This window comes from Salmo salar, chromosome ssa20, assembly GCF_905237065.1.
Source record: "Salmo salar chromosome ssa20, Ssal_v3.1, whole genome shotgun sequence".
In the NCBI taxonomy this organism is placed as follows: Eukaryota; Metazoa; Chordata; class Actinopteri; order Salmoniformes; family Salmonidae; genus Salmo; species Salmo salar.
In genome coordinates this window covers 6,313,175-6,339,372 of record NC_059461.1, presented here as the reverse complement: position 1 = coordinate 6,339,372, position 26,198 = coordinate 6,313,175, and the positions used below count along the sequence as shown (strand labels likewise).

General features: G+C 43.0%; 1 protein-coding gene across 3 annotated transcripts; it reads right to left on the bottom strand.

Annotated features, from left to right (window-relative positions):
* Positions 1–43: 43 nt before the first annotated feature.
* On the bottom strand, positions 44–25,780 carry LOC106580195 (MAPK activated protein kinase 5). Of its 3 annotated transcripts, none has more exons than XM_014160996.2 (15): positions 24,941–25,780; positions 24,405–24,824; positions 12,993–13,066; positions 7,647–7,722; positions 7,031–7,128; positions 6,656–6,764; positions 6,288–6,377; positions 6,006–6,101; positions 5,803–5,883; positions 5,371–5,558; positions 5,020–5,140; positions 4,681–4,811; positions 4,365–4,480; positions 4,037–4,141; positions 44–564 (listed from the first exon to the last, which is right to left on the bottom strand). In XM_014160996.2, exons 2-15 carry the CDS (start codon positions 24,438–24,440, stop codon positions 470–472), a joined length of 1,416 nt encoding a protein of 471 aa, XP_014016471.1. In that variant the 5' UTR covers positions 24,441–24,824; positions 24,941–25,780; the 3' UTR covers positions 44–469. The 3 variants fall into 3 exon arrangements, with proteins under 3 accessions (XP_014016471.1, XP_045560235.1, XP_014016472.1); XM_045704279.1 differs by adding an exon at positions 12,310–12,700 and having other exon boundaries at positions 24,405–25,778; XM_014160997.2 differs by having other exon boundaries at positions 4,365–4,477; positions 24,405–25,779.
* Between the last annotated feature and the right edge of the window lie 418 nt (positions 25,781–26,198).

The following is a 26,198-nucleotide window of genomic DNA, read 5'->3' as shown; positions in this document are numbered from 1 at the left end:
GAGACCCATATTGTTCAACTGACAGAATGATCAAACATCAGGCTTCATGGTAAAAAATAAGGGTTTCTTTGTGAAATAAATACAATTTGTAGCATTGTTAAAAAAGGTAAAGGAATAAGAATCAAATGAAATAAAAAAACGAGTGAGATTAAAACATCACCGTGGACATCCAGGACAAGCAGCTTGTAAAAATTCCCTCCAGTGGGTTACAGAAAATAATATTTTTGTGATTTTCCTCTTTTTTTTACTAAAATATAAGGATTTTTTATTCTTTGCACCTGTTCATAAAAAAAATATATAGTGCCAACAAGGCCTCTTTTCAATATATCTACAGTACAATAGTCTTGCAAGTGAGTTCTTTAAAAAAAATCCTATAGTTTAAGCTGTTAATTTACACAAAAAATGCCTCTACAGTCATTAGCTTAAAAAATGTTAGAATAAATGATACAAAAGGAGATATAAATAAATGCTACTGAGAGTCTTGTAAATGTGTCTTTTCCTCTATGGCCTGTTTCACTATTTCAGCCAACTTCAAGCGATCCACTTTGTCAGAGAAGGCCCGTCCTACAATGGAGACCAAAGAAAGAAATGTTGACTAGAACCAGATTTTAGGGAAATTCCACTCTTTTTCAACATCATTTTCATCTCCAGCACCATCCAACGTCAACACATTTCAAAACGTTGATTACAAAACATAGATAAACAAACAGATTGAAGATAAGTGTTTACCGATGACATCATCCGGAGACACTGATGCCATCATCTGCTGTGCATCATGTGATTTTAACCAAGAGCAGGTAAAGGTTACTAACTGAGGAATTAGAATTTTATGCTGAAAAAAGGTAGAACTTCCCTTTAATTATGGGATTTCCTCCACAGAAATTAGTGTTGATGTACAGTGCCTTCGGAAAGTATTCAGACCCCTAGACTTTTTCCACTATGTTACATTACAGCCCTATTCAAAAACGGATTAAAAAAAATAAAATAAAAAGCAATCTACACACAAAAACCCATAATGACAAAGAGAAAAGTTTTTAAATGTTTGCCCAGAAAGACTTTATTTACTTAAGTATCATACCCTTTGCTACGAGACTTGAAATTGAGCTCAGGTACATCCTGTTTCCATTGCTCATCCTTGAGATGTTTCAACAACCTCATTGGAGTCCACCTGTGGTAAATTCAATGAATTGGACATGATTTGGAAAGGCACACACCGGTCTATATAAAGGTCCCACAGTTGACAGTCCGTAGAGCTCCGAGACAGGATTGTGTCGAGGCACAGATCTGGGGAAAGGTACCAAAAAAGATCTGCACCATTGAAGGTCCCCAAGAAAACAGTGACCTCCATCATTCTTAAAAATGGAAGAAGTTTGGAACCATCAAGACTCTTCCTAGAGCTGGCCGCCCGGCCAAACTGAGCAATCGAGGGCGAAGGGCCTTGGTCAGGGAGATGATCAAGAACCCGATGGTCACTCTGATACAGCTCCAGAATTCCTCTGTGGAGATTGGAGAACCTTCCAGAAGGACAACCATCTCTGCAGCACTCCACCAATCAGGCCTTTATGGTAGAGCGGCCAGACGGAAGCTACTCCTCAGTAAAAAGGCACATGAGAGCCTGCTTGGAGTTTTCCAAAAGGAACTGAAGACCCTCAGACCATGAGAAACAACGATTCTCTGATCTGATGAAACCAAGATTGAACTCTTTGGCATGAATGCCAAGCGTCATGTCTGGAAGAAACCTGGCTCCATCCCTATGGTGAAGCATGGTGGTGGCAGCATCATCCTGTGGGAATGTTTTTCAGCGGCAGTGACTGGGAGACTAGTCCGGATCGAGAGAAAGAAGAAACGGAGCAAAGTACAGAGAGATCCTTGATGAAAACCTGCTACAGAGCGCACAGGACCTTGGACTGGGGCGAAGGTTCACCTTTGAACAGGACAACGACCCTAAGCACACAGCCAAGACAACTTAGGAGTGGCTTCGGGACAAGTTTCTGAATGTCCTCGAGTGGCCCAGCCAGAGCCCGGACTTGAACCCGATTGAACATGTCTGGAGAGACAGAGCTTGAGAGGATCGGCTGAGAAAAATGGGAGAAACTCCCCAAATATCGGTGCGCCAAGCTTGTAGCATCATATCCAAGAAGACTCAAGGCTGTAAACGCTGCCAAAGGTGCTTCAACAAAGTATTGAGTAAAGGGTCTGAATACTTAGGTAAATGTGATTTAAGTTTGTTTTATAAATTTGGAAACATGTAAAAAAAAAAAAATAATAATAATGTTTTTAATGGTGTATTGTGTGTAGATTGATGAGGGGGGAAAAAACAATTTAATAAATTTTAGAATACGGCTGTAACATAAACTGTGGAAGGTCAAGGGTTCTGAATACTGTATACAGTTGAAGTTGGAAGTTTACATACACCTTAGCCAAATACATTAAACTCAGTTTTTCACAATTCCTTACATTTAATTCTAGTAAAAATTCCCTGTCTTGGGTCAATTAAGATCACCACTTTATTTTAAGAATGTGAAATGTCAGAATAATAGTAGAGAAAATGATTTAAATCAGCTTTTATTTATTTCATCACATTCCCGGTGGGTCAGAAGTTTACATACCAAATACTAATTGAGTGTAGCATTGTCTTTACATTGTTTAACTTGGGTCAAACATTTCAGGTAGCCTTTCACAAGCTTCCCACAATAAATTGGGTCAATTTTGGCCCATTCCTCCTGACAGAGCTGGTGTAACTGAGTCAGGTTTGTAGGCCTCCTTGCTCGCACACACTTTTTCAGTTCTGCCCACAAATATTCTATATGGTTGAGGTCAGGGCTTTGTGATGGCCACTCCAATACCTTGACTTTGTTGTCCTTAAGCCGTTTTGCCACAACTTTGGAAGTATGCTTGGGGTCATTGTCCATTTGGAAGACCAATTTGCGACTAAGCTTTAACTTCCTGACTGATGTCTTGAGATGTTGCTTCAATATATCCACATACTTCCTCACAATGCCATTTATTTTGTGAAGTGCACCAGTCCCTCCTGCAGCAAAGCACCCCCACAACATGATGCTGCCATCCCTGTGCTTTACGGTTGGGATGGTGTTCTTAGGCTTGCAAGCCTCCTTTTTTTCTCCTCCAAACATAATGATGGTCATTATGGTCAAACAGTTCTATTTTTGTTTCATCAGACCAGTGGACATTCATCCAAAAAGTGTGATCTTTGTCCCCATGTGCAGTTGCAAACTGTAATCTGGCTTTTTTATGGCGGCTTTAGAGCAGTGGCTTCTTCCTTGCTGAGTGGCCTTTCAGGTTATGTCGATATATGACTCGTTTTACTGTGGATATAGATACTTTTGTACCCGTTTCCTCCAGCATCTTCACAAGGTCTTTTGCTGTTGTTCTGGGATTGATTTGCACTTTTCGCACCAAAGTACATTAATCTCTAGGAGACAGAATGCGTCTCCTTCCTGAGCGGTATGATCTCATGGTGTTTATACTTGCGTACTATTGTTTGTACAGATGAACGTGGTACCTTCAGGCATTTGGAAATTGCCCCCAAGGATGAACCAGACTTCTGGAGGTCAATTTTTTTTTTCTTCCCCCTGAGGTCTTGCCTGATTTATTTTGATTTTGCAAAGAGGCACTGAGTTTGAAGGTGAGCCTTGAAATACATCCACAGGTACACCTCCAATTGACTCAAATAATGTCAATTAGCCTATCAGAAGCTTCTGAAGCCATGACATAATTTTCTGGAATTTTTCAAGCTGTTTAAGGCACAGTCAACTTAGTGTATGTAAACTTCTGACCCACTTCTGACCAGTGAAATAATATGTCTGTAAACAAATGTTTGAAAAATGACTTGTGTCATGCACAAAGTAGATGTCCTAACCGTCTTGCCGAAACTATAGTTTGTTAACAAGAAATTTGTGGAGTGGTTGAAAAAGGAGTTAATGACTCCAACCTAAGTGTATGTAAACTTCCGACTTCAACTGTATAAGCTGACATTGCACACTGTATGCCGTATATAGTGCCGTGTTGTGCCTACCATCCCAGCTGAGGCCCTGCAGCCCGTCTCGCAGTAGTTTGCAGTCTCGGTTGAAACGCCACGCATCATGCATCACCTCATTCAGTTTCTCGTCCTCATTCTCCCCTGCCACAAACACACAGTTAAGTGTCAAGTGTCTGTGCTGTATACCAAGTAAATGCGTAAGTGCATACATGTCTTTTTGTCTGTGCTTGTCAATAGATGTATACCTGTATTGGTTGACGTGAAGTGTGTGGTGCGTGTGTGTGTGTGTGTGTGTGTGTGTGTGTGTGTGTGTGTGTGTGTGTGTGTGTGTGTGTGTGTGTGTGCGCGCGCGCGCGAGACTGACCAGCCTGTGGGAGGATACACTGAGCGATGACGTCTCTGAGTTTCTCCAGGGCCACATTGGCGTCCTCGCCACCGTTCTCTGGATCGTGGATGAAGAAGCCATCCCTCTGCTTGCTGCTGTACCACAAAAGACACACAGTTAGGATATACATATACCAGACACCAACCGCACACACACATATTTGGTTTAGCAGTGCTGTTGAAAGTCACTCCTCACTATGGGCTCTACAGTCAGACAATGTGAAGCAGATCCTAACCAACTACAAAAGAGGCAGAGAGGCATGTAACAAGTCAGATAGGCAGAGAGACCAACGGACCCTAGGAGTTTCCTCTTCCTCAGGATGGGGTTATTGACTGAGTTGAGTGGCTTGAGGCTGATGTTGAGGTCCTGTATTCTCATGTTAGCCAGCTGTTCAGCATGGGCCTGCTGGATCCCAGCTACCATTGCCTGGCAGAGGGAGAGAGAGTTGGCGGGAGACAGGAAGGGTCACAAGGCAAAGTGTTACACCATGAACATTGAAGTTTTTAAGGCAGGCAGCAAAAGTTTGGTCCCCGGAGTCTCACAGCCCTGTAAAAGTATGACTGGCTCTATGTAATGCTTTGAGACAGAGAGCTATATAAATGCTCTCCATCTCTGTCCATCCATCCAGGCCCACCTTGTCCATCATCATCTGTGCAGAGGGCAGCACGTTGTCCAGGGCCTCTGTGCAGTTGAGCCAGGGGTGTTCCAGTACACCCTCAATGGTCAGCCTCTCCTCAGGCTTCACCTTCAGCAGCCTACAGAGGGAGAGTAATATTAGTGAACTAGATTCTTCCTACTCAATCCAAACAATACAGCACTAAAGCACTGTTTGCGGTCCAAATTGGTTTTGCCTAAAACAACACTCATGAACCATGCCATCTGTTTAAAACTTGGAGACACCCACAATCCATGTTGGGGAGGTATTTGAGGAAAATATCCTTGGCGCACACACACACACACAGTAAGACCTGCTGTAGGGACGTACTTGCGGACAATGTCCTTGGCCATTTCAGAGATCTGGCTCCACTCGTCCTCGGGGAAGTCAAAGCTGGCCGTCATGATCTTTTTGCGCATATCCTTGGGGATGGTGCGGCTGTGGTGCTTGGAGTAGAAGGGAGGGTAGCCACACAGCATCACGTAGATGATCACCCCAATGGACCACAGGTCACAGCTCTGTATGCACAGCAAGGGAACGTGAATGAGCCAGGCCATATGTATAGAGAGAGAAAGAGAGGGAGGGAGAGAATGGAGAAGAGTAGCTCGACACAACCCTGCAAACACTGATGTCATTTAGTGGAAATATGTTGCAGCATGTGAAGATCCTTGTGAGATGTTTTTGTAAACCCTTAAAAAAAACTGAGATGTTGCCATTTGTGGGATAATGGTTTGTCGTGGCTGAGGTAGGGTAGTTGCTCACCTTGTTATAGGTGTAAGGGGTGGGTGAGGTAGGTATTATTCCAGACTTTTCCTTCTGGTGTCGCCTTTGAGCCTCAAGTACCTAGGGTGAGAGGAGAAGACGACACTCATTGAACCAGGATTTTTTTTTTTTATTAATTCTTTTTTTTTGTTTTAAATGGTCCCCAACCTGGTGTCAGATCTGAGCAGAGCACCCATCTTTACCTGAGGTGCAACGTAGTAAGGAGTGAACTGTGGGGTCATCAAGTCACCCTGGTCAATCTTTGCAAATCCAAAATCGCACAACTTCACCGGTGCATCCTTGAACATGAAAGGGAGAACGTCAGAACATATTTCCTAAAAAGGTGAAAGGACTCTTGCAACGTGCTTGTTGTAGCCTATTACAACAACATGTTTGTTGTAGCCTATTACTAGACAGCTGTAGTAAGAGCTGTGTGTGTGCGCATGCACATGCACGTTTCCCCGTAAGCCCATCTAGCCCCTCACCAGGGAGTTATCCTTGAAGAGCAGGTTCTCTGGTTTCAGGTCTCGATGTGCAATATTCAGTGAGTGACAGTGTTCCAGGGCCTGGCCGATCTGATGGGGGACAGAGTAAACTCAGACAGAGGCTCAACTACACAACGTTCACAGGATGTTATTAATGCACAGGTGCATTAGAAGTCTGAGAGGAGGAATTTGTCACGTTTGAATGTGCATAAATCTAATACACAACATTTAGCAGACACTTTTATCCAAAGTGACTTACAGTCATGCATGCATACATTTTCCATATGGGTGGCCCCAATAGGAATCAACCCTTGGTGTTGCAAGCACTTTGGTCTACCAACTGAGCCACAGAGGAATTTTGGGGTTACCTGTTTGGTGACCTGGCTAGCCATCTTCTCTGTAAAGTGTCTGTGCTGACTGATCCTGTGGAACAGCTCGCCTCCCTCCATCATCTCCATGACGATCAGTAACCTCGCTCTGCAGCCACATAGAAGTGGAAAATTAAGGCAATCAAGGCATTTCCCTCTACTCAAATCTGGGGAAAAGTTTTTGTTTCGTTGTTACATCTGTGAATGTCATGGTTACCCATTGTTACATTTAAACAGATACACGAACACTTGGTGCAGGAGCATAACACGTGTAAATACACTATGTAGCAATTCGATAATAACATTCACGTGTTTCAAATGAGCCCGTCAATAACATGTTGTATGTGCTGGTACATTGGACTCGCTCTTCCTTACCTTGGACTGGATTCGTGAGGGAACTGCACACTGTTGGCGTACACCTCCATAATATGCACGATGTTGGGGTGTGTAGCACACATCATGTGGAGCCGCACCTGAATCATGGACAGAACAGGGAGTTAAAGGTAGACTCAGTAAGATGCCTGATGGACAAAGTAAACAGTAGTAGTGGGTCAATTTGGGAGGGGGGCGGCATGTGACTGCATTGCTCGTTTCGACTTCACCTCACACAGCTGATCAACTGCAGTTATTGGAGGTGCTTTATCAGGGAAGTAAGTCGTGGGCTGGTGATGACATTGAGTGGGTGAGTGAGCCACAGCCACCCTGAGTATTAGTTGAAGAGTGGAGATAAGACAAGAAGACACACAATGACGAAACACGAGACAAAGTGCATGCCCCCGAATGGAACACTATTCCCTATATAGTGCACTATTTTTACCCCTAGAGCCCTGGTTAAAAGTAATGCACTACATAGGGAATAGGATGTCCATTGGAACGTAGACAAAGTCAACACAGGAGACTCAACGCTGACCAAACAGACACCTACAGCGCAGACGACAAACACACAAGGACGTACAAAAGACAATCAGAAAAGCAAAACAATGGTTCAAACCTCATTTCGGGCCTTGGGACGATCAATTAGGATTTTCAGGGCCAATCGTTCCTGAGTTGACTTCTTCACACAAACTCTTTGGAGGGGAAAATAAACATTTAAAGGAAAACATTTGACAATATTAAAATATTTAGGCAGTTTTTCATGGTGCACGGTAGTCCACTCTATTATTAAGTTAAATGTGCAATATGCAGAAATCGCTCCGCCATTTCCTGGTTGGTAAAATTGGAATAGTTGCCTACTTTCAGTTTGTGACAAAACAATCAGTCATTGTGTAGAGAATCATTTTACCATCTGAACTGCAGTAAGATATATTTTTCATAATAAAAAATATTGTATTTTCAGCTGGTGTACAAAACTGAAAGTAAAAGACGCAAAAACTTAACGGAAAGCATAGATATGGCGCACACTGAACAAATCTACTGCTTCTTAGACTTGCTTTCAATGACAATTCCAGATCTATAACTCACATTTGGTCAGGTAACCCAAAAAGTTAAATTTTGCAGATTTAAATAAAAAAGTAGGCCAAATACCAGTACTAGGCTACAATTTGTTCCTAGAAACAAATAAAGACAGTCCCCAACGAGGACCAAAACATTCAATCAAAACCTCTGCTCCTAAACTCAGATTACACTACGAATAAAGCCTAGCCTATCCTGGAGGTACATTTTGCTTCAACCAATGATCAGTAGGAGTGAAATACCAGAGACAGACAGATGTTACAGGGAGTAGTCCACCTGTTAGAGGGACTAGGTCCCCACCTATTGGCCTTCAGGTGTACTGCACCTTATGTATTATGGTTGCATTCTGGGCCGTCCCAGCATTCCATGGTTTCCATGTTAACATGACTGAAGTATTCTCAAAGCTCTGAGTCCGAGCCATTATTATCACACAAACATGGTGTCAGAAGTAACTGAACCCAAAATAAGTGTACATCACGTTGCTGGAGTCTGTAGTGCACTGCTGCTGTAAGCACTTTAGGATAAAGGTTTTGGCATCAGCAGCAAGCTAGTTAACTAGCAATTTGTTCCTCGTTAACTAAATTGCATACAGTGTCAGCATGGCTACCAACATCCCGCCGCCAGATGAAATGACTGCCGATTTAGGCAATAACCGGGTTAATTTTAAGGCTGAGTTTGAAGGCGATCTGCTAGCCTCTGGATTATACGAAAAATCATCTGAAGTGCAGGCAGCAACACTGAGAAGAGTGATGGGCAGTGAGTGTCATCCCATCTACAAACACAACTTGTATATAACAGCAGATCAAGAAAAGGACATTGTAGATATTCTAATTGCCCTCGAGAGATAAATAAAATATACAGTTTAAAGTATCTTTGAACGCTTTATTTTCAGCACCTGCAGACAAGAGGGTGAGTCAATTGATGCTTTTGTGACCCGATTAAGAGAAAGCAGCCTCTTGTGACTATGGACAATTAAAAAAATGAGCTGATAAGGGACAGAGTGGTGTTTGGGATTGCTGATGAGGGTGCACGTTGTCGTCGCCTCCTCTGAGAACGTGATCTCACTCCAGCCTCTGCCATTGAGATCTGCCGGGCTGCAGTGTTGACAGATAGGAGAATGAGAGCAATGACGCAGGACAGATCAGGGGACAACAGCATCAACGGATGGCGACCCCGACGGCAGTCTACACTTAAGCAAGAAAAAACCCAACATCAATTGAGTGCAGCAGGGGAAAGCCCTGGGACATGCAGATACTGCGACAACAATCACAGGCGAGAACGGGAGCTATGCCCAGCCTATGGTAAGGCTTGACGTCTGTGTGAAATTGTAAATCAATTTGCTAAAATGTGCATGAAGAAACAAGCCTCGTGCCAACTAAACACAGTGGATACCCCAGCCCTGGAAGAGGAACTGGAGAATGGACATATCTATTCAACCAGGAGCAATGCATGCACAGGGAGAAAAAAATGTATTGTCAACCTACAACTGCACAATGGAGGAAAGCAGTGTCAATTAGACTCAGGAGCAACCTGTGACATGATGAGCATAAAGGACAAGATTAACCTTATCTCCAGCAAAACCAAACTGAAGCTATATTCAGGTGAGACAATGAACTAAGTATGACTGTGGAGAACAGAATGTGTGGTCAGGGGAGCACACATAGAATTGACTGAGATTGTAGAGGCCAATCAGAAAGGCTCAGCATGCAAGAAAATTGGGTTAATGCACTTCACTATCCCTGCACAAGGTATAACAGGGAGGTTAAGGGACATTAACTAAGCAGCACCTTGTTACTACATACCAGGATGTTTTCAACGACTCACTACCAGGTGACATTTTCAATAGAGTCACTACAAGGTGACATCCACTATCGTGCTCGACAACAGCATCACACTGGTGCAGTGTGCCCCAAGAAATGACCCCGTGGCCCTGAAGGCAGCGGACAAACATGAGGGATGGCCACCTAGCCACTGTCACAGAGCCCACCGACTGGATTAGCAACATGGTGATTGTCAAAAAGCCAGACTTAATCTAAAATGGATGACATTTTTTTAAAGCCTTAATCTACACAAAATACCCCATAATGACAAAGCAAAAACAGGTTTTTAGACTTTTTTTTTTTTTTACAAATGTTTTACAAATAAAAACAGATACTTTATTTACATAGGTATTCAGACCCTTTGCTATGAGACTCGAAATTGAGCTCAGGTACATCCTGTTTCCATTGATCATTCTTGATATGTTTATAGAAATTGATTGGAGTCCACCTGTGGTAAATTCAATTGATTGGACATGATTTGGAAAGGCACACACCTGTCTATATAAAATGGTCCCACAGTTGACAGTGCATGTCAGAACAAAAACCAAGCTATGAGGAATGTCCGTAGAGCTCCGAGACAGGATTGTGTCGAGGCAAAGATCTGGGGAAGGGTACCAAAAAATGTATACATCATTGAAGGTCGCCAAAAGAACTGTGGCCTCCATCATTCTTAAATGGAAAAAGTTTGGATGCTAAGCATCACGTCTGGAGGAAAGATGGTGGCAGCATCATGCTGTAGGGATGTTTTTCAGCAGCAGGGACTGGGCGACTAGTCAGGATCGAGGGAAAGATGAACGGAGCAAAGTACAGAGAGCTCCTTAATGAAAACCTGCTACAGAGCGCTCAGGATTTCAGACTTGGGCGAAGGTTCACCTTCCAACAAAACAATGACCCTAAGCATACAGCCAAGACAAAGCAGGAGTGGCTTCGGGACAAGTCTCTGAATGGCCTTGAGTGGCCCAGCCAGAGCCCGGACTTGAAACCGATTGAACATCTCTGGAGAGACCTGAAAATAGCTGTGCAGCGACGCTCCCCATCCAACCTGACGGAGCTTGAGAGGATCTGCAGAGAAGAATGGGAGAAACTCCCCAAATACAGGTGTGCCAAGCTTGTAGCATCATACCAAAGAAGACTCAAGGCCGTAATCACTGCCAAGGTGCTTCAGCAAAGTACAGAGGAAAGAGTCAAAATACTTATGTAAATGTCATAGTTGATTTATTTTTTTATACATTTGCAAAAATGTCTAAAAACCTGTTTTTGCTTTGTCATTATGTGGTATTTGTATGTAGATTGATGAGGGGGAAAAAAACTATTGAATCAATTTTAGAATAAGGCTGTAACGTAACAAAATGTAGAGAAAGTCAAGAGGAAAGAATACTTTCCGAATGCACTGTACATAATGCCGACCTTTGTTGATGTACTGTACAAGCTGCCAAAAGCACGCAAAAGCAGGTGTACCAGCTGAAAAAGAAAACTCCTGATTGACCATCAGCCTATTGCAGATTACATACTTGTCGTCGGCTGTGGAGAAACAGATGAGGCAATCCAAGACCATGATGCTAAAGTGATAGCTTTGCTGGACTGAGGCTGAGCTTGAGAAAGCTCCAGTTCAAAGTCAAAGAGGACATGCCCCACCACAAAGACACCAAGGCAGTGCAGAGGTTCATAGGTGTTGTGAACTACCTCTCCAAGTTCATGTCGCGCCTCTCTGAAGTGTGTGAGCCACTGCGGAGACTTCTGAATAATGAGGTGATGTGGCACTAGCTACCCAAGTATGATGCAGCTGTCGAAGAGATCAAGTTTCTTGGCAATTTCTCGCATGGAATAGCCTTCATTTCTCATAACAAGAATAGACTGACAAGTTTCAGAAGAAAGTTCTTTGTTTCTGGCCATTTTGAGCCTGTAATCAAACCCACAAATGCTGATGCTCCAGATACTCAACTAGTCTAAATCAGCACAACAGTTTTCATCTGTGCCAACATAATTGCAAAAGGGTTTTCTAATGATTAATTAGCCTTTTAAAATGATAAACTTGGATTAGCTAACACAACGTGCCATTGGAACACAGGAGTGATGGTTGCTGATAATGGGTCTCTAGATATTTCATAAAAATAAAAGAAATGTAAAAAAAAAAAGAAAATCAGCCGTTTCCAGCTACAATAGTAATTTACAACATTAACAATGTCTACACTGTATTTCTGATAAATTTGATGTTATTTTAATCAGCTTTTCTTCAAAAAACAAGGACATTTCTAAGTGACCCCAAACTTTACACACACTTATTTCAGCTCATGAAACCAACCCTTAAACTGTTGCATTTATAATTTTGTTCATTATACATATAAAGTGGATAAAACCATATGTAAACATTGTAAAAATGACCAGTGTTCAATGTCTCTTCATACATGGGCCAGCAGTCTAAGTTGCCAGGCAGAGTACCCAAGCGGTGGCTGGCTACTAATGGCTGTTCAACAGTCTGATGGCCTGGAGATCAAAGCTGTTTTCTAGTTTCTCGGTCCCGGCGTTGATACACCTGTACTGTCTCTGTCTGCTAAATGGTAGCATGGTGAACAGGCCGTGGCTCAGGTCATTGATGATCTTCTTGGCCTTCCTATGACACCAGGTGCTGTAGATGTCCTGGAGGGCAGGCAGTTTACCCCCGGTGATCGGTTGGGCAGACCGGAACACCCTCTGTAGAGTCATGTGGTTGTGGGCGGTGTAGTTTGCATACCAGGCGGCGATGCAGCCCTACAGAATGCTATTGATGGTGCATCTGTAGAAGTTTGCAGTATCGAATCGGAGTATATAGAATTGTGAGAATCACAATACATATCGTATTGGCACAATATTGTATCGTGAGGTCCCTGGCAATTCCCAGCCCTGGCACTATAAACACACAGTGACACCACCTTTAACAGTGACTCCTCTGGAGGACCACTCTTCAACCTCATCTGCATTTAGGCCTAATATGAAATAATTTATGCATCTCCTACATTGCACAAATGAGTTAGTATCCCTGGGCAAACTAGGAAAAGTAGGGGAAACTCTGATAGAACAATGCTCACCTAACAGGTCCACTGATCCCTGCCCCGAGCTTCTGTGTCCAGTTAATGTTGTACTCTTCCAAGATGGAGGTCTCCTAAGAGAGGGAGACGAGGACAAACACAAGAGATAGATATTGGAAAATGTCACACACGAAACAAGTGTAGGCAGCAGCATCCCTGTTCACAGTTAATATTGGCTAATCCCTCTTTTGCTAGGTCAAGCTCCTATTGTGTTGACACTTGAGTAATTGTTATGCGTTACAATTCCGTCCAAGGCTTTTCTTGGACCAGAGATGACCTATCCCTTACCTCTGGGCTCTGCTTCCACCATTTCTATCCTATGGCTAGCTAGGGCATATTTGACAAAAAACAAGGGATGAGTTGTTTTTAAAAGCCTAAATGCTTAAATTGTCACTTGAAGCATTTCCTTTTCAGTCTAGTGGACCGTTCTGGCCCTTGAAGCTTTTGGTGTGCAGTCACGCTCAAGCTGTGTTCCAATTCTCAGTGCTAGGCTATTCCAAAAACCCACCCTCTCTCCCATCCTTAGCACATTCTAACCCAGCTGTGTGAGCAGGGGGTTCACACTTCACAGGGCAGTACATAGCCTTAATACATTAAAGTGTTTCCAGCTAAAAGCATCTGATAGGCTAATTAGTCTATAATACCCTAGCCCAAATTTAGGAACCTTTTTTAATTATTTCGAAAATGGATTCCAAGTAGAGGAAACATGTTCGCGCAAAGCCAGACCAAAACATTGCATCTAAAAACTGGATTTCATATTTTCTTGTTCACTGCTCGGCAATGCAAACGGCGCCTCTCCAATCAGAACCTTCTACCAATTATGGATATAGTTTTGGGCATTGTACCCGCTTGCAGCACGTCCCGTCATTTGACCATGACTTCTCACAAGCTGTCACAATGGAGTGCCCTTAGAATAAATTAAATAATTCATAAAGCTGTCTAGATTTGGGCTAACAATACCCGTACTGCCTTGAGCTTGAGGGTGCTTGATACAGTAGTTAGCTACTCCTTATTCTGACCATGACATCACATTCCAGAGGTTTAATGTCACACTTAAATGTAATCTATTCCAGAAAAAGGACTGTAGCGTAAAAAGCACAAAAAACATTGCCTGGATATGTAGCAAATGAAAAACTGAACTAAACACATTGATAGGTCATGGGTTGGGTAGGGCTCGGCGATATGCTGTATTTTACTATATACACCGGTATTGATGCACATACTGGTTTGGGTTTTTACTTTACCTTCTATAACGGTATTTCAATGTTTGGTTTGTTAAATGTGATACGCAAAGTCCGTTGTTGTAGTTTACTCCATTTGCTTCTTCAGTCATCGCTCTCCCGCTCCTGCATGCCACTAACCACACCAAACCCTGCCCCAAACTATGTTTTTTTTATTTAACTAGGCAAGTCAATTAAGAACTAATTCTTATTTACAATGACAGCCTACCGGGGAACAGTGGCTTAACTGCCTTGTTCAGGGGCAGAACGACAGATTTTTACCTTGTCAGCTCGGGGATTCGATCCAGCAACTTTTTGGTTACTGGCCCAACGCTCTAAACACTAGGCTACCTGCCGTCCCGAGCTACACCAAACCCTGCCCCCAACTACACCAAACCCTGCCCCCAACACTCAAGGAGAGAGCAGTTGCTCGACCACTCTGTATGGTCAGATGGATGGATAATTGTTGGGGACATGCTGCTTTCCACAAGCATTCTATAATTACACTATTTGTTTGTGTATCTTACTGTCTGCAAACTACTTTTTGCTAGTTTGTCTTAGCAAGGTGTTGCTAAAATAACTTGTGTTAGCTGCTAATGCTAATCGCTAGTTAGCTAGCTTGCTAAATGTACTAAGAGTCAGAGCAAACGTAGTTAGTTATCTAACACCGCCTGGTACCAGCGCTGACGTAGGCCTAGATAAGCATGTTTGTGCCACAGTATCTAATCTGTTAGAAATAAGGATGAATATGTTGGCTAGCTAGCTACATGAAGTATGCAAACATGTAACGTAACACCTAATTAGGGTCACCTGGAAACACTGACGAAAACTTTGGTTCCTATTCTGTCATTATCATCCAAGATGGCGTAGCAGTCAGACATCTTTGTCCTCGTCTTGTCCGGTGTATATATATTTTTTCTTCGCATATTTCAAAAAATATGTTTCTTAACCTCAACATGCAATACGCCTCACCCAATGTGATATGGATCTGCTATTTCCATTACTTTTGAACCGGAACCCCCAACAGAAGCTAGCCAGCTAACTAGCTACTAGCTAGTAGTCAGCTAGCGGTCATCAGCTAACCTTTAGCCCGAACAACTCTTGCCAGTCTGCACAGCGCAACTCAAACCAGAGCAAATCGGACTTGTTTTTCTCCATATCTCCGGATTCCTACCACAAGCTCTGAACCTTTTCACCTGGATCATCGCAGCTAGCTAGATGCTATCCGAGTGGCCAGTCCTGGCTAACGTCTCTGTCCCGAAGCAAGAACCAATTACCCTGGAGCTAGCCTTTGCTAGACCCATCTCCCGGCTAGCCGAAGAGGTCCATCAGTCACTCCTTGGGCTACAATACCTATTTTGCCAATTAGCCTGGACCCCTTTCACTGCCAACACGGAGCCCCACCGATGCATCATGTCTGGACTACCGACGTAATCTGCCCAAGGGGGTTTTTCAACTGGCTCCTCCGTCGCAACGTCCCCTGAATGCCCATCTGCTAGCCTGCTAGCCGCGGCCCGCTAGCTGTCTAGAGCATATCGGACTGTTAGCTGAAGAGGCCCATCGGACAAATTCTTTGGCCACTATACCTATTTTGCCAATTAGCCTGGACCCTTTCACCACACGGAGCCCTGCTGACCCATCACGACTACTCTGCCGCCGTAACAGCACGAGGGAGGTACAACAGACTTCTTCTGTCGCGACGTCCCTCTAAGGCCCTTCTGCTAGCTTGCTAGCCCCGGGCCGCTAGCTGTCTGAATCGCCGTGTCTCCAGCCCGCCGATCTACTCACTGGAACCCTATGATCACTCGGCTACGCATGCCTCTCCCTAATGTCAATATGCCCTGACCATTACTGTTTTGGTTAGTGATTATTGCCTTATTTCACTGTAGAGCCTCTAGCCCTGCTCAATACGCCTTAGCTAACCCTTTAGTTCCACACATGCGGTGACCTCACCTGGTTTAAATGATGTTTCTATCTCTCTCATCGTCACTCAATGCATAGGTTTACCTCCACTGTATTCACCTCCTACCATACCTTTGTCTGTACATTATGCCTTGAATCTAATCTACCATGCCCAGAAACCAGCTCCGTTTACTCTCTGTTCCGAATGTACTAGACGACCAGTTCTTATAGCCTTTAGCCGTACCCTTATCCTCCTCTGTTCCTCTGGTGATGTGGAGGTTAATCCAAGCCCTGCAGTGCCTAGCTCCACTCCCATTCCCCAGGCGCTCTCATTTGTTGACTTTTGTAACCGTAAAAGCCTTGGTTTCATGCATGTTAACATTAGAATCCTCCTCCCTAAGTTTGTTTTATTCACTGCTTTAGCACACTCTGCCAACCCGGATGTCCTAGCCATGTCTGAATCCTGGTTTAGGAAGACCACAAAAACCCTGAAATTTCCATTCCTAACTATAACATTTTCCGACAAGATAGAACTGCCAAAGGGGGCGGAGTTGCAATCTACTGCAGAGAAACCTGCAGAGTTCTGTCTTACTATCCAGGTCTGTGCCCAAACAATTTGAGCATCTTCTTTAAAAAAAAATCCACCTTTCCAGAAACAAGTCCCTCACCGTTGCCGCTTGCTATAGACCACCTTCTGCCCCCAGCTGTGCCCTGGACACCAAGTGAATTGATTGCCCCCCCCCCATCTATCTTCAGAGCTCGTGCTGTTATGTGATCTAAACTGGGATATGCTTAACACCCCGGCCATCGTACAATCTAAGCTTGATGCCCTCAATCTCACAGAAATGATCAATGAACCTACCAGGTACAACCCCAAATCCATAAACACGGGCACGATCATAGATATCATCCTAACCAACCTGCCCTCTAAATACACCTCTGCTGTCTTCAACCAGGATCTCAGCTATCACTGCCTCATTGCCTGCGTCCGTAATGGGTCTGCGGTCAAACGACCACCCCTCATCACTGTCAAGCGCTCCCTAAAACATTTCAGCGAGCAGGCCTTTCTAATCGACCTGGCCCGGGTATCCTGGAAGGATATTGACCTCATTCCGTCAGTAGAGGATGCCTGGTTATTCTTTAAAAGTGCTTTCCTCACCATCTTAAATAAGCATGCCCCATTCCAAAAATGTAGAAACAGGAACACATATAGCCCTTGGTTCCCTCCAGACCTGACTGCCCTTGACCAGCACAAAAACATCCTGTGGCGTACCGCATTAGCATCGAATAGCCCTCGCAATATGCAACTTTTCAGGGAGGTTAGGAACCAATATACACAGGCAGTTAGGAAAGCAAAGGCTAGCTTTTTCAAACAGAGATTTGCATCCTGCAGCACAAACTCCAAAAAGTTCTGGGACACTGTAGAGTCCATGGAGAACGAGAGCACCTCCTCCCAGCTGGCCACTGCACTGAGGCTAGGAAACACTGTCACCACCGATAAATCCATGGTAATTGAGAATTTCAAGAAGCATTTCTCTACGGCTGGCCATGCTTTCCACCTGGCTACCCCTACCCCGGTCAACAGCTCTGCACCCCCCAGAGCAACTTGCCCAAGCCTCCCCCATTTCTCCTTCACCCTAAATACAGATAGCTGAAGGTCTGAAAGAGATGCAAAATCTGGACCCCTACAAATCAGCCGGGCTAAACAATCTGGACCCTCTCTAAAATTATCTGCCGAAATTGTTGCAACCCCTTTTTCGTTTCGTCTGAGATCCCCAAAGATTGGAAAGCTGCCGCGGTCATCCCTGTCTTCAAAGGAGGAGACACTCTAAACCCAAACTGCTACAGACCTATCTATCCTACCCTGCCTTTCTAAGGTCTTCGAAAGCCAAGTTAACAAACAGATCACCGACCATTTTGAATCCAACTGTACCTTCTCCGCTATGTAATCTGGTTTCCGTGCTGGTCATGGGTGCACCTCAGCCACACTCAAGGTCCTAAACGATATCAGAACCACCATCGATAAAAGACAATACTGTGCAGCTGTATTCATCGACCTGGCCAAGGCTTTCAACTCTGTCAATCACCACATTCTTATCGGCAGAGTCAACAGCCTTGCAGTCATTTGAGAACACCTCACTTGGTTCACCAACTACTTCTCAGACAGAGTTCAGTGGGTCAAATCGGCGGGCCTGTTGTCCGGACCTCTGGCAGTCTCTATGAGGGTGCCACAGGGCTCAATCCTCAGGCCAACTCTTTTCTCTGTATACATCAATGATGTCGCTCTTGCTGCTGGTGATTCTCTGATCCGCCTCTACGCAGATGACACCATTCTGTATACTTCTGGCCCTTCTTCAGACACTGTGCTAACTAACCTCCAGACGAGCTTCAATGCCATACAACTCTCCTTCAGTGGCCTCCAACTGCTCTTAAATGCAAGTAAAACTAAATGCATGCTTTTCAACCGATCGCTGCCCACACCTGCCCGCCCGTCCAGCATCACTACTCTGGACGGTTCTGACTTAAAATATGTGGACTAGAGGTCGACCGATTAATCGGAATGGCCGATTAATTAGGGCCGATTTCAGGTTTTCATAACAATCGGAAATCGGTATTTTTGGGTGCCGATTCGGCCGATTCTTTTATTTTATTCATTTATTTTTTGACCTTTATTTAACTAGGCAAGTCAGTTAAGAACACATTCTTCTTTTCAATAACGGCCTAGGAATGGTGGGTTAACTGCCTTGTTCAGGGGCAGAAAGACAGATTTTTACCTTGTCAGGTCAGGGATTCAATCTTGCAACCTTACGGTTAACTAGTCCAACGCGCTAACCACCTGCTTTACATTGCACTCCACGAGGTTACGCGAATGCAGTAAGAAGCCAAGGTAAGTTGCTAGCTAGCATTAAACTTATCTCATAAAAAACAATCAATCAATCATAATCACTAGTTAACTACACATGGTTGATGATATTACTAGTTTATCTAACCTGTCCTGTGTTGCATATAATCGCTTAGGTACACGTTGCTCCAACCATAAACATCAATGCCTTTCTTAAAATCAATACACAAGTATATATTTTTAAACCTGCATATTTAGTTAATATTGCCTGCTAACATGACTTTCTTTTAACTAGGGAAAATGTGTCACTTCTCTTGTAAACAGAGTCAGGGTATATGCAGCAGTTTGGGCCGCCTGGCTCGTTGCGAACTGTGAAGACTATTTCTTCCTAACAAAGACAGCCGACTTCGCCAAACGGGGATGATTTAACAAAAGCGCATTTGCGAAAAAAGCACAGTCGTTGCATGACTGTACCTAACCATAAACATCAATGCCTTTCTTAAAATCAATACACAGAAGTATAGATTTTTAAACCTGCATATTTAGCTAAAAGTATTCCAGGTTAGCAGGCAATATTAACCAGGTGAAATTGTGTCATTTTGCGTTCATTGCACGCAGTCAGGGTATATGCAACAGTTTGGGCCGCCTGGCTCGTTGCAAACTAATTTGCCAGAATTTTACGTAATTATGACATAACACTGAAGGTTGTGCAATGTAACAGGAATAACGTTTTGTTTTCGAGATGATAGTTTCTGGTTTCAACCATATTAATGACCTAAGGCTCGTGTTTCTGTGTGTTATTATGTTATAATTAAGTCTATGATTTGATAGAGCAGTCTGACTAAGCGATGGTAGGCAGCAGCAAGCTCGTAAGCATTCATTCAAAATGGCACTTTCGTGCGTTTTGCCAGCAGCCCTTCGCAATGCATTGCGCTGTTTATGACTTCAAGCCTGTCAACTCCCGAGATTAGGCTGGTGTAACCGATATGAAATGGCTAGCTAGTTGGCCGGGTGCGCGCTAATAGCGTTTCAAACGTCACTCGCTCTGAGACTTGGAGTAGTTTTTTTCCCTTCCTCTACATGGGTAACGCTGCTTCGAGGGTGGCTGTTGTCGATGTGTTCCTGGTTCGAGCCCAGGTAGGAGCGAGGAGAGGGACGGAAGCTATATTGTTACACTGGCAATAGTAAAGTGCCTATAAGAACATCCAATAGTCAAAGGTATATGAAATAAAAATCGTATAGAGAGAAATAATAACTACAACCTAAAACATATTACCTGGGAATATTGAAGACTCATATTAAAAGGAACCACCAGCTTTCATATGTTCTCATGTTCTGAGCAAGGAACTTAAACGTTAGCTTTCTTACATGGCACATATTGCACTTTTACTTTCTTCTCCAACACTTTGTTTTTGCATTATTTAAACCAAATTGAACATGTTTCATTATTTATTTGAGGCTAAATTGATTTTATTGATGTATTATATTAAGTTAAAATAAGTGTTCATTCAATATTGTTGTAATTGTCATTATTACAAATAAAAATAAATTGAAAAAAAGTTAAATTAAAAAAATAGAACAAACCATCCCCCAAAAAAATTATCAAAAAAATAAATTAATACTTTTTTTTTTTTATTAAAAAAGAAATATATATATATATTTATAATAAAAATACAAAATAATAATAAAAAATAAAATAAAAATCAGCCGATTAATCGGTATCAGCTTTTTTTGGTCGTTCAATAATCAGTATCGGCGTTGAAAAAACATAATCGGTCGACCTCTAATATTGATATTTATCTTCTTGCTCCTTTGCACCCCAGTATCTGTACTTGCACATCTATCACTCCAGTGTTAATGCTAAATTGTAATTACTTCACCTCCATTGCCTTACCTCCCTAATCTTCTACATTTGCACACACTGCACATAGATTTGTCTATTGTGTTATTGACTGTACGTTTGTTTATGTGTAACTCTGTGTTGTTGTTTCTGTCGCACTGCTTTACTTTATCTTGGCCAGGTCGCAGTTGTAAATGAGAACTTGTTCTCAACTGGCCTACCTGGTTAAATAAAGGTGAAATAAAATAAAAATGACGAGGTAGTCATTCAAAAATCATGTTAAAAACTATTATTGCAAGCATATTATTATTATTATTATTATTATTATTATGTGGACACCCATTGAAATTAGCAGATTCTGCTATTTCTGCAAAATCCGTTGCTGACATGTGTATACATTTGAGCACACCGCCATGCAATCTCCATAGAGAAACATTGGCAGTAGAATGGCCTTACTTAAGAGCTCAGTGACATTCAACATGGCACTATAATAGGATGACTACCTTTCCAACAAGTTAGTTCGTCAAATTTCTGCCATGCTAGAGTTGCCCAGGTCAACTGTAAGTGCTGTTATTGTGAAGTGGAAACGGCTAGGAGCAACAACGGCTCAGCCGTGAAGTGGTAGGCATCACAAGCTCACAGAACTGGACCACCGAGTGCTGAAGTGCTTAAAAATAATCTGTCCTTAGTTGCAACACTCACTACCGAGTTCCAAACTGCACCTGGAAGGAACGTCAGCACAATAATTGTTTGTGGGGAGCTTCATGAAATAGGTTTACATGGCCGAGAAGCTGTGCACAACCCTAAAATTACCATGTGCAATGCCAAGCATCGCCTGGAGTGGTGTAAAGTTCGCCACCATTGGACACTGGAGAAGTGGAAACGCATTCTCTGGAGTGATGAATCACGGTTCACCATCTGGCAGTCCGACGGACAAATCTGGGTTTGGTGGATTCCACGAGAACGCTACCTGCCCCCCTGCATAGTGTCAACTGTAAAATTGGTGGAGGAAGAATAATGGTCTGGGGCTGTTTTTCATGGTATGGGCTAGGCCCCTTAGTTCCAGTGAAGGGAAATCTTAACACTACAGCATAAAATGACTTTCTAGACAATTCTGTGCTTCCAATTTTGTGGCAACAGTTTGGGGATGGCCGTTTCCTGTTTCTGTATGACAATGCCCCCACACACAAAGCGAGGTCCATACAGAAATGGTTTGGTCTAGATCAATGTGGAAGAACTTGACTGGCCTGCACACAGCCCTGATCTCAACCCCATCGAACACCTTTGGGATGAATTGGAACGCCAATTGTGAGCCAGGCCTAATCGGCCAACATCAGTGCCCGACCTCACTAATGCTCTCGTGGCTGAATGGAAGCAAGTCCCTGCAGCAATGTTCCAATATCTAGTGGAAAGCCTTCCCAGAAGAGTGAAGGCTGTTATAGCAGCAAAGGAGGGATTAACTCCATATTAATGCACTGCCAAAATGACTATCGCCCCGTAGCACTCACATGGTAGCCATGAAGTGCTTTAAAAGGCTGGTCATGACTCACATCAACACCATCATCCCGGAAACCCTAGACGCACTCCAATTCGCATACCGTCCCAACAGATCCACAGATGACGCAATCTCAATCGCACTCCACGCTGCCTTTTCCCACATGGACAAAAGGAATATCTATGTGAGAATGCTGTTCAATGACTACAGCTCAACACCTTAGTGGCCAGAAAGCTCATCACTAAGCTAAGGACACTGGGACTAAACACCTCACTCTGCAACTGAATCATGGACTTCCTGACGGGCCACTCTCAGATGGTAAGGGTAGTCAACAACATCTGCCACGTTGACCCTCAACACTGGGATCCCTCAGGGGTGTGTGCTTAGTCCCCTCCTGTACTCCCCATTAACCCATTACTGTGTGGCCAAATACGACTCCAACACCATCATTAAGTTTGTTGACAACACAACAGCCTTATCACGGACAAGACAGCCTATAGGGAGGAGGTCAGAGACCTGGCAGCGTAGTGCCAGGACAACAACCTCTCCCTCAATGTTAGCAAGACAAAGGAGCCATCAAGGACTACAGGAAAAGGAGGGCGGAACAGGCCCCCATTAACATCAATGGGTCTGTAGTGGAGCGGGTCGAGAGTTTCAAGTTCCTTGGTGTCCACATCACCAACAAACTATCATGGTCCAAACACACCAGGACAGTCGTGAAGAGGGCACGACAACACCTTTTCCCCCTCGGGAGAATGAAAAGATTTGGCATGGGTTACCAGATCCTCAAAAGTTGTACAGATGCACCCTCGAGAGCATCCTGACCGGTTGCATCACCGCCTGGTATGGCAACTGCTCGGCATCCAACCGTAAGGCGCTACAGAGGGTAGTGCGTACAGCCCAGTACATCACTGGAGCCAAACTTCCTGCCATCCAGGACTGATATACCAAGTGGTGTCAGAGTTAGGCCCAAAAAATGGTCAGATTGTTTTCTCTGCTACCGCACGGCAAGCGGTACCGGAGCGCCAAGTCTAGATCCAAAAGGCTCCTTATCAGCTTCTACCCCCAAGCCATAAGACTGCTGAACAATTAATACAATGGCCACCTGGACTATTTACATTGACTGATCCCCCATGTTTTTACACTGCTGCTACTCGCTGTTTATTATCTATGCATAGTCACTTTACTCCTACCTACATGTGCAAATTACCTTGACTAACCTGTACCCCCGTACATTGACTAGGTACAGGTACCCCATGTATATAGCCACGTTATTGTGTAACTTTATTATATTTTTTATTGATCTCTGTATTTTTAAGTTACATATCTTGAAAACTTGATTGCTGATTTGACCCAAATATTTTGGGACTATGTCAACTATGGACTAATTAAATAAATACCAAAATATACTTTTGAGTGGAGTGTTCCTTTAAGTGGAAAACCAAACCAGGCAAGTTTCATGTGAGATGAAATAAAAAGTAATCTTTCCAAAACATGTCAGATTTGTGTCATTTGAAATGAGCATGAGTGTATGTTTTGCATTAAACATTTCTTCTAAACAACAATAACATACCAAGAGGAACGAAATGTGTCTGCAATAGAAATAAACAACTGACATTAGTCTTTGAAGTACAATCTGACTCTTATCAGTCAAGTGACACTTATTCCAATGAATTATGTAGTGACGGGAGGAATTGATAGTTACATATCCGGATATTATTTCTGACGATAAATCGTATCATATCATTTTGACCATATCCTATTATTTTTGCGCTAGCTACCTGCACCAAAACTTCAGTATTTTTCCTTAACAGCTGGTTCTAAATGTTCTTTTTAAATATGGAGCAAATGTGTTTTCAACACTTATTTCCATGACTGATAAACTCGTTCTCTCTTGGCTCTCGTGTCCTTCTGCAGCAATATGTTTGGAACATCGAATCGCAATACATATTGCTAGAATCGTGAGAATCGCAATAGATATCTTATAGGCACCGAAGTATCTTGATAACATCGTGAGGTCCCTGGCAATTCCCAGCCCTAGCCTTATGACATTAGCAGCACATCCAACATGCAAACAATTGTTCTGTATTCAAATGAATCAACATTACAGTACCTTGATGAATTTTTCTGCGTTGTTATCCTCCGACATGATGTTCCACTGTGGTAGAATAACTTTTAAGGATTTCTTTCACAGTTTACAATCAAAACAAAGGGGTGACCTTTAACAGTATTGTTAATGTTAAATAGCTAATGTTTTCCCTGCCGGGAACAAGCTACTGGTGACAGGCCAACGCCATGGATGACGCTTGATGTTCGGTCAAAAAGCGAGTTAAATGCGTTTACTTTGGTAACCCGACTTGAAGACACCCAGGCGGAGAGAGATACCTCATGCCAGTTCGTTTCACAAACTACAGTGCCTCCAACCTCTTCTGATCGTCCTGACTTGGCTGTATCGACCATGTAGAACGACAAAGTCCCAACTGGTTGTATGTAAAGTCGTAAGGTGGACGGGCTCACCACTTTTGGTGGGGTGCTGAATGGGGGACAAAGAGTTTGTTATTTTTAGCCAGCATTGAGTGCTATGCTTGAGCACTTAGTTACTGTACTTGCCTAGCTACAGCAGTAGCAAGATAGCCACAGGACACGCACCGGTCTAATGACTTCGTCTCGGGGTTCGTTACTGTTAAATGCAAGCAAACTGGCTAAGTGAAATGCGTTGTTGAGAGACCTCATGTGAACATGAAGCGGGGGGAGGTTCGCCGAGTACCAAAACTCGTCGACGCTAACTTAATTCGCTCGCTGAAAGAGCCTGGCTTGCTAGCAAACCGTCCCAATCATTATTTGCCATCTAGTGTAAAAGTGAATAGCCATCCAGGTTAGATATCACTTAGCTAAACGATAATAAATATTAATCGTATAGTGACTTAAACCCTAGCTAGCTAGCTACGGTTCTTGTCAAAGGAAAAATAGTGTCTAACTAAACAAGAACTGTCTATAACGAAAGCCTGATGAAAATTATACATTTTTGAAGACATTACAATTCAAAATATTTGAGGATTGTGATCACGAAACCTTTCAATATCATAGTAAAATATATTAGTATCATTGAGCCCGGTTCACTTAACACATTTTCGCCGTTTTGAAAACAGGCAGGAAAAGGACAGACATGTATTGGGCCTTAGGGTCCATCGTGTTCAATTCGAGAACAAAGAGGCCGTGCTCTATCTCTGGCGGTGTTTGAAAGTATCAAAACCGTAATGTATCAAGGGTAAATTGTGACTGTACCTGACCTACAAATAATAACGAGTAGTTATTTATGATGCAATGTTCTTTGTAGATAAGTCAGTTGGCAGCCGCCTGCACTGTCGGCAGTAATGACGTCAAACAAGGCCAGATGTTGAGTTTTGGGCACATTCGTTGCCCAGGCGTTTCTGACGCATACCAGATCATACAACGCCTGAATAGGTATTTTAGGCATGAAAAAGTTTAAGGAAAACAAACTCATTGTTATTTTTGTGATGACCACCCAGAAACAGTGTTGCATCTTTTTTGGCATTGTATTTACGTAAGAAAACTGTGGCAAGACATCAGTAGATTTATAATTTAACATATTTATGAAGATATTACACTATTGTGGAGAGATGTACTTCTTGGATTCTTTACCTACGATAGAAATAAGCTGAAACATTTTTATGGAATTAATTTCATTATTCTTTTGGCCAAATTTCATATTCACAAATGTAAATTTACAAACAAAACACCACATTTTCTTACCTTACAAAAATAAATGTAACTGTATTTTAAGACAATTAAATACTCTACTAACAAAAAAAGCTGTTGGAATAATAAGTGTATGTACCCCCTAGCCCAGTTGTCCTTTGAATATTATTCATATATACTAATGTTC